Source organism: Pteronotus mesoamericanus, unplaced genomic scaffold (genome assembly GCF_021234165.1).
Source record: "Pteronotus mesoamericanus isolate MK-2021 breed Mesoamerican mustached bat unplaced genomic scaffold, CSHL_Meso_final contig_116, whole genome shotgun sequence".
Classification (NCBI taxonomy): Eukaryota; Metazoa; Chordata; class Mammalia; order Chiroptera; family Mormoopidae; genus Pteronotus; species Pteronotus mesoamericanus.
In genome coordinates, this window is record NW_026555027.1 from 10,899,483 (window position 1) to 10,913,949 (window position 14,467).

Genomic DNA, 14,467 nt, shown 5'->3' on the forward strand with positions numbered 1-14,467 from the left:
ATCTCGGCTGTAGATGCAAGAGGGGAGTTGTCACATGAAGGACAGCAAAAGACTGTTAGGGCAGGGGGCCATGTCGGGGTGCGGAAGAGGACAGAGGAAGCAGCCACAACTCTGGGAAGAGGCTAGGCCTGTCCCAAGACTGCCATGGGTCAAAGAGGAGCCTAGACGCCCTGACCACACACAGGGAGCCATCACCCACCCCACTTACAGATGCAGGAATGGGGCCTCAGGAATCCAGGCAACTGACAATTTGTTGGAACCAAATGAAACCCTGGAGATGGTTTTCAGAAAAAATGTCCGATGACAGTCCAGGGGAAGACGAGAAACTGCCACAAGAAACTGCCACAAGACCCAGAAGGTGCACTGCTGCAGCCCCTCCATGTTGTCTTCTCTTGGGCTCCCCACTGGGTGGCCCTTCTCAACAGGTGACACTGGCATGGCCTCAAGAGAGAGGCTGAGCCCTGCATGGCTAGCACTGGATTGCTCAAGCAAAGACCTAGGCAGGGCCTCGAGGAGCTGCACTTGCTCACAGAGACTGGGAGAAACAGCAGCGGGGGGAGGGGGCGGGGCATACCAATGGGGCACAGGAGGGAGCCCGTGAGAGGAGAAACTGGAGGATGGGAGGTAAAGTCACTAAAATGCTGCTGCAGAAGACAGAGGAAGCAGGTGTGAGTGGCGTGAACAAGACAATGGCAGAAATGACGTGGAAGCACGGGAAAAAGGAAGCGGAAGTGGGAGTGACCCACATGGACCTCTGGCTCTACCCATGAGAATGGATGTGGTATATTCTTAAACCAGAAAACCAAGGGAAAAACAGGTGGTTCCAACTGAAATTCAATTATCAGGACCCCGAGTTTTTAATGGGAAAAGGCATATAAATCAAAGCAGGCAGAGCAACCACATGTACAGAACTGGAGGGAAAGATCACCTGCAACAGCGAGTCCCGCATCTGTCTTCACATTCTGAATCTATCTTGCCTCCAAAGACACAGGTGGGGCAGGGGAGGACTTAGGATGTGCTGCGGCAAGCTGCGCACTGACCTGGTACAGGAGATGCCCACTTTCCCTGCGTGGCCCAGGTCCAGGAGGCCCTTGGCCAGATTCTCCTCAGCAATGGGACACTCAGCACTAGGCACCAGTGCCATCAGCCGATCGTTCACATCCACACAGCAGGGCGCTGCAGGGAAGGCCCGCATCTGGCGCCTCAGCTTCTTCCGGGCTACAACAGCGTCCCTCCACCTGCAGGACACACCAACATATCAACATTGGGTGTGTTAAAGGCTCACCACAGGTACATATACAAAAAATACACTCTGACACCATTAACACAGGAACACATTTTTTGGCAATAAGTTAGGTATTTTTCAGCAATAGTCCTCAAACTAAGAAATTAGTCAGAATTAAAACTCAAGGGGGAAAAAGTTTAAAAACAAAAACAAAAACTCAGGCATTGGAGAGGCCTGACAGCAAATGAGTGGTGGTGAGCAAAAAAGTTACTGAATTTAAGAGCTAATACTGACCTCTAGAGGACCAGTTTAGCAATATGGATAGAAATACAAGGACATATACCCTTTGACCCAGCAAACGCCACTGATGGGAATTTATCTCTAGACACATGAGCACTGCATGTACAAGGATGTTTACTGCAGTACTCTTTGTCAGAGCTAAAGAGAGAAATTCATGTGAAAGTCCATCCACAGGGGCCAAGTGGGTCATTTACGTTGCCACTGACAATTGGGAAAGCTAACATGCTGCTGTGATCAGGTCTCCACCTCCTGGCAAATGGAGGAAAGAATGGCTGGGAACAGAGCTGGGAACATGCTCCCAGCTATGCTATGAACCACAAAAAACGACCAAAGGTGTCTGGTGGGTACACACACGGCAGCTGCTTCTGAGGAGGAAGATGGAGTCTCTCATGGAATGGAGACTCATTGCTCACTGTGTTCTTTTTCATATGGTTGCAACTACTAAGAACACTATTACTTATTTTAAATTTTTCATAAACTGAAATATCATATAAAATACATAACACATATATGCCCAGTTTAAAGATTAATGATGAGTCAAACACCCACATCCTTCCATCCAGCTGAGAAACAGTGCCCAGGATGCCTGTGGACCCTGCTTACTCACACGCCCTCTCATTCCAAAAAGGAACAACTATGCTGAGAGCATGTTCATCATGCTCCTTCTTTTTTTTAGGGTTATACTACTACATATAAACCCAAAACAATCTATTTGAATATACATTGCTCATATGTTGTATACATTTCCTTAAGGATTGCTTTTTTCAGTATAAATTATGTTTTGCAGGTAGCTCTAATTTGCTTGGCTTGTTTATGGCCATCTCCTCGTGTCTAGTGCAAAGAGTAAACAACAGAAAGAAACCTATAAATATTTATTAAAACACAGAACTACCCCCCGCCCCCAAATCTAATTCCTTACTTATATCCTTACTTTATACCCTTTAGGAAAGAATGTGTTACCTGTGTGTGTGCACGTGCATAAATGATGATTTCTTAAAGTATAATCTTTGTAAAAAGACTCCTGTGTGCATGAATTTTAATCTGTAAGGACATATGACTCACCTCTGAAGATACTTGCAGTAGCACTGAAGTTCCTGGAGGGTCTCCTTTGCAGTCTGGAAAATCTCCTCCCCGAGAAATAAGTCCACCAAGTGGGCACAGACAACCTCACAGCAACGGGCCATACGGATCTTCCGGTCTGTCTCCACTGCACTCCTAGGGAACAGGGCCATCACATGGGAGACATTGCACCCAGGGCTCACGCACTCTGAGGGCTTGCCTTTACAAGTGTAAGAGTCCCTGTCCTTTACATTGAAATGTAATTACATCTTTGCTGCAAGAGAAGCTTTAAGATTTTCATTTACTTAATGTAATAGCCATCTGAAAATAATCACCATACAACAAACATAAGAAAATAAAAAAGCAAGAGTGGTACATGGCACTAGAATACAGGTCCAATGGGGCCCTTGGAAATAGTCCAGAAATAAACCTTTATCTTAATAAAATGGTTGGAAATTTTAGTTTTTAAATGAGCATTAAGACATCTTCTCAGCAATATTTGCTGTTTGCAGTTAAAAGTGTCTCAATTACATGATAACTGGCAGCCTGTGGTCATACAGCAGTAGCCCTCAAATAAACCAGTAGCGATAGGAGATTTTTATAACAAAATTCTATCAGCCAAGGGAACAAAGAAGACTTTATCAAATATATTTAGTCACAAAACCAAAGATACTTAAAAAAGCAAGACCCATTTTCAATAGCCACCCTCTTGGGTGAGTTGCAGCCTTAGTCTCCTGGAACCAAGGAGAACAGCATGTTACCTGCACATCAATGAGTCCTGGGTTTACTTAACTCCTAACTTCCCTTCCTGGGATTAAGAACAGACATATATGCATCATTTGTGAAGTCTCTTACTTATAATAAATATGGAAATAGATTCCCAATTAATAGAGATAGAAAGAAACATTAATTAAACAACACACCTCTGCCTTCCGGCTCTGTTCCCCATCTGCAATGGGAGCTGTGGTCAGTACTAAGTAATCTGTCACCTTCGGGGCTATCTCAGGGAGCTTAAGCATGAGGGCAGATTTCCCTGCACAACTGACTCTCTGTCTTCCCTGAAGCTTGGCATGGAAATCAATAAAGTTCCTAAGTGAGAGAGCTCCAAGAAATATTTTAACATATGAAACAAGAGAAGGGTCTTCTGCCCAGGCTGGGTGGCTCAGTTGGTTGGAGCTTTGTCCTGTACACCAAAAGGTTGTGGGTTAGATCCCCAGTCAGGGCACATACTTAGGTTACAGATTCAATCCCTGGTCAGAGCTCATATGGGAGGTGATCAATCAATGTTTCTCTCTCTCCCTCACCCTTCCTCTCTCTCTAAAATTAATAAACATAACCTGGGTGAGGATTATAAAAAAGAGAGAGGGAAGGATCTCCTACTTGAGAAAAACTAACAGTAAGTAATCTGGTATGGACACTACCAGTAAATCCTTTAGCAGACACATCCCCATGCCCAGTGCAGGGCCCACAATGATAAGAATGAAAATGAGGCCCTCTCTGGAGGAAACACACATATAGGGACAGCGCTCCAATGTTTAGCTATTCAAAAGATATGTATGCTCCTTGTCAAAGTGAAACCCAGCTACCCTGAGCTGCACCAGCCTGACCACAGTGCCTAAATGACCCTCCTCCCTCCTGCCAGATCACTCCTCTCACATGGCAGAACCCAGCACTTCACTCACTTCAACTCCTGAGAGCAGGTATTCCTCACACATTCCATCACCACCAGTTCTGTCAGCTCTGCAGCCAGGCTCTGACTCATCTGAGTTAACAGGAGTTCTCTTTCTTGTTTCAACCTAAGGATTTTTTAGAAGAAAAAACACAAGGGTAATGTTCAAGAATAAAAATAAGCGGTGCCATCACATTCCATGATCTCACGGGTGGGTTTTTGAGTTGTGTTGCCTGAGTCCGTAGGCCTAACCGTCTGACCCCAGCAGACACACCACACAGCTGCCCCCCAACTCCAGCCCCCTTGACCACCACCCTCCCCATCTCCCAATGGGGAGAAGCTGCTGTTCACGAGGTGGGTAGAGCCTCAAGACCCCTACCCACTCCCTCGGCTGAAGTGCATGAGGGCACTAGGTGAGCCTCGGTCTGATGCAGTGGACAACAGCAAGAGCATCCTAGGCCCATTTGGGTTCTCTACTGTGTTCACACACTCTGACCCTACATGCACTGCAAGAACGAGGCACACTCACCTCTCCTCTTCAGCCTGCCGCCTCTCCTCCTCCTTGCGCTCTTTTTCCTTAGTCATTTCTTCAACCGCAATGTGTCTCAAAATGCCTGTGGTTTCAGCTGTTAACAATTCCTCCATTGCAGCATTGGAAAAACTAGACAGAGCAAAATGGGTTATCATTCTAAATAAATAAATAAAAGTCAAGCAAACTGCATAACTAAACTTCTAACTCTGGCAAGGGAAAAAACTTACTTGGCTTTTAGTATAAAATATAAACCTATGGCTAGAAACATGTAATCTATCAAAACTGACTCATGAAGAAACAGAAAATCCAACAACATCTACAACTAGTAAGGTGATTGAGTCAATAGTCAAAAACCTCTCACAACAAAGAAAAGTCAATGGCCAGATGGCTTCACTAATAAATTCCACCCATCCTTTAAAGAAGCACTAACACGAATCCTTCTCAAGCCCTCCAAAAAAAATGAAGAGGACGCAACACTTTCTAACATGTCTATGAAGCCAGCATTGCTTTGATCTGATACCAAAGTCAGACAAAGACCTTACAAGAAAACTACAAACCAATCTCCCTATGGATACTGATGTAAAAATCCTGAACAAAATAGCAGCACATGTAATACAGTTAACTCTTTTTTTAAAAGATTTTATTTATTTACTTTTTAGAAAGAGGGGAAAGTAGGGAGAAAGAGAAGTAGAGAAACATCAATGTGATCCATACATGGATCAGCTGCCTCTCCCATGCCCCCAACTTGGGACCTGACCCACAACCCAGACATGTGGCCTGACTGGAAAGAAGAAAACCATGCCTATTACAGATGACAGGATCTTATATAGAGGAAATCCTAAGGAATTACTCAAAACGTATTAGAACTTGTAAGCAAAAGTTCAGCAAGTTTGGAATATAAGGATCAATACACAAAAATCAATGGCATTTTTATACACCAGCACTGAAAATTCTGAAAATGAAACTAACAATTTCATTTACAATTGCAAAAAGAAATAAAGTAATTAAATTTAACCATGGAGGTGAAAGACTTGTATAATAAAAAACTACAAAGCACTGCTAAAATAAGGATGGCCTTAATTTCATGAATTGGAAGGCTTAATATTGTTCAGATGTTAACACTACCCACAGCAATCTACAGATTCAATGTAACCACTATAAAAATCATACAAGCATTTTTTACAGAAAGAGACAAATCCATCCTGAAATTCATAGGGAATTCCAAGGGACGTCAAGTGGCAAAACAATCTTGAAAAAGAGAAACAAAGTTGAAGGACTCACACTCTGTGAATTAAGAACTTAATAAAACTTACTACAATGCTACAGTAATCAAAACAGTGTGGTACTAACATAAAAACAGACATGTAGGCCAATGAATATAATAAGGAGCCCAGAAGTAAACCCTCACAAAGATGATAAACTGATTTGCAACAAAGGTGCTAAGACCATTCAACGAGGAAAGGACAGTCTTTTTAACAATTGGTGCTGGGAAAGCTAGACACCCACATACAAAAGAATGGTGTTAGACCCTTATCTTATACCATATATAAGAATGAAATCAAAATGGATCAAAGACCCAAACTTAAGAGCTAAAGCTATAAAACTCTTAGAAGAACCTAAGGGGCAATCTTGAAAACATTGGAGTTAGCAAAGATTCTTGATATAGCTGACACCAAAAGTACAAACAATAAAAGGAAAAATAAATTAGACTACATAAACATTTAAAACTTTTGTGCATCAAAGGAAACTATCAAGAGCATGAAAAGATAATCCACAGAAGAGGAAAAAATATTTGCAAATCATCTACCTGATAAGGAATTAATAGCCAGAATATAAAAAGAACTACAACTAAAAACACATACACACACACACAATTCAAATATGGCCGAAGGACCTGAATACACATTTCTCCAAAGGAGATAGATGAATGGCCAATAAACACATGAAAAAAGGCTGCTCAACATCCTTAGTCATTAGGGAAATGCAAATCAAAACTACCAGATACCATTTCATACCCATTATCATGGTTATTACACACACACACACACACACACACACACACACACACGATACCATGTGTTGGCAAGAACATAGAAAATTGGAACCCTTGTGCGTTTCTGGTGAAAATGTAAAATGGTGCAGCCACTATGGAAAATAGTTGGGCAGTTCTTCAAAAAAATTAAAAATAGATTGTATAACCCAGCAATTCCACCCCTAGTCATATACCCATAAGAACTAAGAGCAGAGACTCAGTTATTTGTACACCCATGTTCGTAGTATCATTATTCACAATAGTCAAAAGGTAGAAACAACTCAAGTGTTCATCAACAGATGAAAAAAAATGTGGTGTATATATTCGTATATGTGTTTGTGTGTATATATATTTAATGGCATACTACTCAGTCATAAAAAAAAAGAATAGTAATACATGCTACAACATAGATGAAACTTAAAGACATTTTTGTGTCTGAAAAAATTGGACACAAAACAACAAATACTGTTATGATTGCACTTATATGAGGTACCTAAAATGGGCAAATTCATAAAGACAGGAAGTAGAAGGGAGGTTACCAGAGGCTGGGGAAAGAGAAAAATGGCCAATTACTGTTTAATGAGTATAGATTTGGGATGATGAAAAAGCTCTGGATATAGACAGTGATGAGGGATACACAACTTTGTTAATGTACTTACTGCCATTGAATAGTACAAGTATACTTAAAATTGGTTAAAATGATCAATTCTGTTACGTATATTTTACCACAATAAAAAAAAATTACGCCCATGAAAATCATTTATATGTAGTTCCATCAAGAAAGTATGTGTAGCCCTAACCATGTAGCTCATTTGGTTAGAGCATCAGTCCTGATATATCACGGTATGGGTTCAATCCCCCATCAGGGCACATATAAGAATCAACCAATGAATGGATAAATAAGTGGAACAATAAACTGACATTTCTCTCTAATAATTTTGTTTCAATTTTTAAAGAAAGTATGTATTTAACTCCAGTATTAAAAAAATGAATCAAATCTATCAAAAAGATTGATCCTCTTGTGTAATCTATATTTATACAGGTGAAATATACTTTTCTTATTCCACAGAGAGAGAAGAGAGAGAAAAACAGCCAAGTGAGAGAAACATTTATCAGTTGCTCCCTGTACATGCCCCAAATAGGAATTAAACCCTCGATCTTTTGGTTTACAGGGGAAATATACTTTATTGTTGTGTCACTTTTATTATGTACTAGGATTGTGGAAATTCTTAAAGTCTGACTTACTAAATTTATTAGATTTTAATCAGCTTTACAAAAGTTGCTTAAGAGCTTAGAAATATTTTGATTATTAGCCCTGGCTGGTATGGCTCAGTGGATTGAGTGCCGGCCTGCAAACCAAAGGGTTGCCAGTTCGATTCCCAGTCAGAGCACATGCCTGGGTTGCCTGTGAGGTTCCCATTTGGGGGTACATGAGAGGCAACTGATGTATGTTTCTCTCCCTTTCTCTAAAAATAAGTAAAAATTTTTAGAAAGGAAATGTTTTGATTATTAAATTTATTAAGACTAAATATTTTAAGTATTAGACAAAATCTAACATATAAAATTTGTATATCTAAGGAAATTTTGCCATGGTGTAAAATGCAAATGGCATAAAATGTTTAAAAGGATTTTAATCTGTCAAATTTATAAACTGAAACTTAATCCAAGATCAAACAAAGTGAATATGTTTAATTTGGGCGGAGGGCAGGCCTCTGAATATTTATTTATTGGGGTAACACTGGTTAATAAAATTATATAGGTTTCAAGGGTGCAATTCTGTAATATATTATCTATATATTTTATTGTATGTTCACCGCCCCATGTCTCCTTTGAGTATTTTTTAATTTTTAACAGAGAATGAACTAATTTTTACTTTATTAGAATCTTGTGTTTTGTTTTTTAAAAAAATAGGTTTTTAATTTACAACTTTAACAAACCTAATGTTGCTCAAAAAGCAAACATGAATGGGAACTACATGCCAATGACAAACAGGAGGTCAGAAACAGGAAGAAGTACACCCACCTAGAAAACAAGCCCAACATTCAAGCCTGTACAGATGGGGAGCTGCAACCTCTTGCTGAAGACTGAGAGCAGCTCTATGAGAGGAAACACCTGGAGGGACGGTGTGGTCCCAGTGAGTGCAGGCAGCTTCTGAGCAGGAGGGGCACCCCACTTACCCCAGAGCTGTGGTTGCGAAGGCTGCCCCAGCAGCACCAACCTCCTCACAGTCCCTCTGAAGAACCTCTTGGATGAGTTCGTCCACCACCTGGGCCAGGTCCTAAAGAGAAGTTGGATGTCGGGGTGAGGGGGGGGCGGTCAGGCCCTAAAGAGAGGTCAGACGGGAAGGAGGCGGCGGCGGTCAGGCATGCCATGACACTGCCTCAATCCAGACGGGGCTTATAACCTAAGGGAACTGAAGACCTTCACAAAACCATCGAGTTCTCATGTATGGAACATCCCGTCCAGGGCAGAAATCTCAGTAAGACCTTGTCACTGGACACTGTTTGAAGGTGTTTTAATGACCCAAACATGGGGTTAACTATGCTGTTTCTGGAAAGGCTTCCTGCTAATGAACAGGGAGGAGCCTTCCAGAGAGGATGGGGCCAGCCTTCTGCCTGCTTGAGGATGGCCCCCAGGGTCACCCTGCACATCAAACATGCTCAGGGTCTGTGGTCATTCTTCATGTTCCCCATCAGCCCTCCTTGATCCCCTGGCTGGGGTAATGCCCAGCGAGGCCGAGTCCCAAAACCTGAGTGGCGGACAAGCCCAGTTTGACCCCAGGGACACACCTGTTGGTGGACACAATCACCCCAAGGACATGCCTGTCAGTGGGCATGTGGTGATAACTATGGTCCCCATGTCCCTAGTCAACATGTTCACTGGCTTTCAAAGGCACATGCTGAGCACCAGAGCAGAAATGTGGGTACAGTATGGCACTGGGATAGAATGACCAAGGACACTGCATGTCTGCAGAGCTCTTGGGACAGGAAGCACTCGACGTAGGGCAGCGCTTATTTTATCAATATTGTTAGGTCCATAAAAACCCTTCATCTCATTCTAAAATGTTTCACCTGTGGCCTTTCAAAGAGACATGAGCAACAAGCTAGAGACCCATGTATCGTCCCTGCTCTCGGAGGCTCAGGCTTCTCGCTGGAGACAGACTCAAGCCTTGTGGGCCAGGTCCCAAAGTAAGACCTGCCATGGCTAGTTCAGAACATTCTAAGGTCACACATGCGACCACTTCAGTGGGTTTGGTCTACAGATAATGGTCAGGCTGGACATTTGTGCACAAGCAGCTCCTTGGAGCCTGATCCAGAAGAGCCCTTACCGCATCAGAATACACAGGCTCAGGCTTCGCAGGAAGAAGCTCCGGCTGCACAGAGGGCTGCACGGGGGATAGGAAGAGACTGGGTGCCACACTTGGTGTTGGCGCTGGGTGGTGAGGCAGAGAGGCCGGCAGGGGTGCCGGGAGGGGAAGAGGCTGCTGGAGGAGGGCAGGGGGGGACACGTCTGCCTCAGTACCACACTCCTCTCCTCTCCCCCCACCTGGAAGAGAGCATGCAAACGTGAGCACTGAGGACAACCTCAGGACACCCACAGAGTCTTTAAGGACTAGCCACCCTCCTTGAGCTTCACTGTGAGAACCAAACACCATGACTCCAGGGAGCCTTTGAGGCAAATCTCAAGGTGAAATACCTGAGCACTGAGCTGACATCCTTATCCATACCCCAAAACAAGAGAGATGCTTCTGGCTCCCAAGAGGCTTCCTAGAGGGACAAGCTGCTAGTTCCCTCCTGAAGCTGCAACTTCACTTACCTGCTGTGTCCAAGCCAGGTCTCTGAGTGCCCACAGGCAGCTCCGTGGCCAGGCTCTCCCCGACATACTTGTTCTGGGAGTTGAAGCTGCACACAGGGATATGACGAGGGACAGGGGGCAACGGCCCTCCATTCACGATTTCCCCAACTGACACCGTCAGCTTCCTGGTAATGAACACTGACTTCCTGGCCTTCAATAACCCCTCTGGTTCCAAGAACGAGGACCGGTTCAGTTCAACACAGCTGCTTAGACCAAAAAGAATCCACAAAGATGCATCACAGGAGAGGCCAGCCTTCACTTTTCAGTGCCTGGCAACAACGCTAGAAGCCCCATCCCTGTCACTGAATTGCCACACAGCCACATGGAAAGCAGGAACGAGGCAGCACCCACTGCTGGCAGCCTACATTGGAGCCACCTGGCCTGTTAACAGTCACATATGGAGCAGCACACACCTACACGCTCCTGGCTCCCTCCAAAGCAGCGAGGTCTCCATGAGGACAGGACTATAGGCCGCATGCAGGCAGTGACGTTAGAGGAGGGAGGGGTTAGGAAACCCAGTTCAGGGCCTGCCTATCATGTTTTCTATCATGATACCACTTTTTGGGTGACAGTCCACAAGCCTCATCAGGTTCTCAAAACACTCAGACTCCAAGCAGAGAAGCCCCTGGCCTGGCCCACCAGCGCCTGTCTGGGCCATGAAAGTTGAACAGTAGCCTATCACAGGCCCACATAGGCCATCCTCAAGGGACAGAATGACAAGGCCTTAACCTGTAAGTTCTTCAGTAACTTATGAAAAGTAACAATTTTGGAGTCACAAAGAACGGTGTCTAAATCCAATCTGCCAACAAGCAGCATGTGACCTGGGGAGCAGCATGTGAAACTTGCCTTCTCCAGGGCCTATCATCTCGGTGGCACTTCCCAGCCCTTTATCAGAATTAAGACTAAAAGGAAAGGGAGAGGCCTTCCCGTTTCACCCTCAGCTCTCACCCATCAGAAACAGTGAGACCGTGGTAGTTGAGGAAGTCTGTGGCCTCTTCACAGTCTTTGAAGAGCAGCATGCGCACCACACTGTCCAGGGGAAAGGTGGTGGATCGCTGTGTGCTCACAGTGTACGCAACGTTGAGCGCCCGGAGAGCATCCTTGCGGATCTGAAAGGAGAAGCCAATCGCTGCAGTCTCAAAAGGGTCAGTTGCCACAGGACCACAGAATGACTGGCTGGCACAGGGGACAGGGCTCCTGATGTAGCTCAGTCCCTCTGGAAAGCAACCTGGCACTATAGATCCCAGGCTTGGTGATCTAAGGCCATTTGCTCAGTGGAAAACACCCAGGAATGCATGCAAAGGAAACAACTCTGCACACAGAAAAGGTTAGCCTGAAGACCTTATTTATAACAGAAACCAAAAAAACAACCCTGCCACCCAGAAGGACACAGAAAGTAAACTGTGCATCACCCACTCAACAAAAAGCAATGTAGCTGCTAAAAATTATTACAAAGACAATGGAATGCCATTGAAAAATGCATGACATAAAATTAAGTAAAAGAATCAGAGAAAAAATTGTTTCTTATAACAAATGCTTTAAAAGACAACAAAGGAAAAACAAGAAAATGCTAACGAAACTTATGTTGGCTGTTAGGACTCTGGGTGGACTCTCCCAGTACTCTTTAACTAACTCAACCATTATTTGTCAACCGTTTACTTCATGCCTGGTATTGTTCACGCTGAGACTACAACACTGAAAAAAACAAAAACCCTGTCCCCATGTAGCTGATGTGTTAAGGAGACACCAACACTATATAAAATGAACGTATAAAATACACAGTACATTTAACAGCAACAGTGCAATAGAAAGAAAGGCAGAGGGGGAGACAGGGAGAACTAATGGATGGACACAGCCAAGAAGGTGGCAGACAAACCAAGGCCTGGAAGAGGTGGCCCTGCATGGCTCTGTGAGAAGAGAGAGCAGTGAGAACAGCAAGTGCAGGAAGCCTGAGGCAGGAAGTGCCACTACTGCAGGATCTGAGTGAGGAAGAAACAGGGGAGGCAATCCCAGGGATGGTGCGGGCTTACAGTTATTAAAATGGGCACAAATTATCAACATTCTAATGACACTGAATAATCACTTAAAAAATATTAACTATTAGTTTTATTTGTCAACTGCACGGAGTTCCCCAAGTGGCACGTTGTTAGAGATCTTTTCATTTGTTCCAAAACTGCAGTTCTGTTGGCAGCTGTGTCAGATCTGACATGGCACACTGCCAAAGATTCTTTGCCTGGGATGTGACTGTGGGTTTAGTCACTGTTTACAGGAGAATGTGGTGTTGTGACCAAAGAAGAAAAATGACCTGGAGTCACAAGAGCCAGGCGGCAGGTCCCTGAGGTCCCCCAGGCAGCTCTTCCACACCAAGTGGACCCCAAGGGCTCTGAGCAAGGACTCCCGCTGGGGCATCCTCCACACTTGCAGCCAGGGAACAGCACAATGTGTACCCTGAGGTGTGCGCAGGCAGCTCTGCAGTCATTCCCAAGTGCCCTCAGGCTGGGACTGAAAACCTGAGGAGATGCTGAGACCAGGGGCTTGCACCCCAGGCAAAGCCCCAGGTGCCTGCCTTTGTAACCCCAGAACACAGCAAAGCACCGACAGAGAGAAGGCACTTGAGATATTTGCTGAAATGGATTTAGCGTCATCATACTCACTCTAAAAATTTAAATTAATAACAGTGAGATTTTCTAAATCAGAGACTTTGTGTATGTAGTTTTTGATTTTTGATTTGTTTCCAGAGGAGATAAAAGTGCTAAATTCTGGCCCTGGCTGGTTGGTGTGGCTAAGGGGACTGAGTGTCAGCCTGCGAACCAAAAGAAAGGTCACTGGTTCAGTTGCTAGTCAGGGCACATGCCTGAGTTGTGGGCCAGGTCCCGAGCTGGGGGCATGCAAGAAGCAACCAGTCAATCCTATTGATGTTTCTTTCACTCTCTCCCTCCCTCCCCTCTTTCTAAAAATAAATAAAATCTTTTTTAAGAAGTGCTAAATTCTACCTATATGGTTCTAACGAGATTTCCCTTCACTGAACTGTACGAACAATATTCTTCATTGCCTTCAGTGGTCAATGAGGGAAACCCCTGTAAGAGGGGTGAGCCCCCTGGAGGGTTGCCACAGGGAAGCATGAGTTAGCCCAGGGCCTGCCTGAAATGTCTGTGAAATCGAGAAGCACTTAACTATCACAAGTAACAACTATTTTCTTCTAATTCTGCAAGTAAAGTGACATTACTCACCTGATTAAAGTAACAATGTAAGAGACAAGCGTTCAGGTAAGAAGCTGACTGGACCAGTTTGAAAAATCTCACAAAATTATTACTGTTTAATGCAGCAAAAGCCTGAACAGCAAATTTCACCTCAGGGGAGTTTCTAACAGCTGGATGGAACTGTTGTACTTCTCTGTTAATTGAAGGAGATAAAACAGATTAGAATTTTATTTTTAATTAATTAGACAAAATACCCATAAAAACAGATCTGATAAAAAACCAGGTTTGAACCATACTGAGAAAGAAGGCCTTAACGATGGTATGTGCCATTACATTCATTGTTTCCTAGCTCCAAAGCTGCCACTCTTGGGCCAGGTTGGTAAAAAGGTTTTCTTTAAGATGATAAATAGAGTAAATAAATTCAGACAATCTTAAGAATTGATTATCTAAGAGTTACTTTGATCTCAACTGACTGCCAGCTGTGTTTGATGACAATGTTTAAGAAATAAAATTAAACTTTGTTTTGTTTAGAAATAATCTGATCTGACTAAATTACTCAAGAGAAAGGACATATGCAAATCACATAGGAAAGGGC

At 43.7% G+C, this 14,467-nt stretch overlaps 1 protein-coding gene across 1 annotated transcript in view; it reads right to left on the minus strand.

Annotated features, from left to right (window-relative positions):
• The window catches only part of MCM3AP (minichromosome maintenance complex component 3 associated protein), a 42,307-nt gene that overhangs the window by 15,152 nt on the left and 12,688 nt on the right, over positions 1-14,467 (minus strand). Inside the window, exons 10-18 of the mRNA XM_054579324.1 lie at positions 13,903-14,065; positions 11,621-11,781; positions 10,634-10,875; positions 10,146-10,363; positions 8,995-9,095; positions 4,783-4,914; positions 4,267-4,380; positions 2,588-2,740; positions 1,041-1,238 (exon numbers count right to left, since the gene is read on the minus strand). Of these exons, the coding sequence (XP_054435299.1) occupies positions 1,041-1,238; positions 2,588-2,740; positions 4,267-4,380; positions 4,783-4,914; positions 8,995-9,095; positions 10,146-10,363; positions 10,634-10,875; positions 11,621-11,781; positions 13,903-14,065 (1,482 nt within the window). The remainder of the gene's footprint in view (positions 1-1,040; positions 1,239-2,587; positions 2,741-4,266; positions 4,381-4,782; positions 4,915-8,994; positions 9,096-10,145; positions 10,364-10,633; positions 10,876-11,620; positions 11,782-13,902; positions 14,066-14,467) is intronic.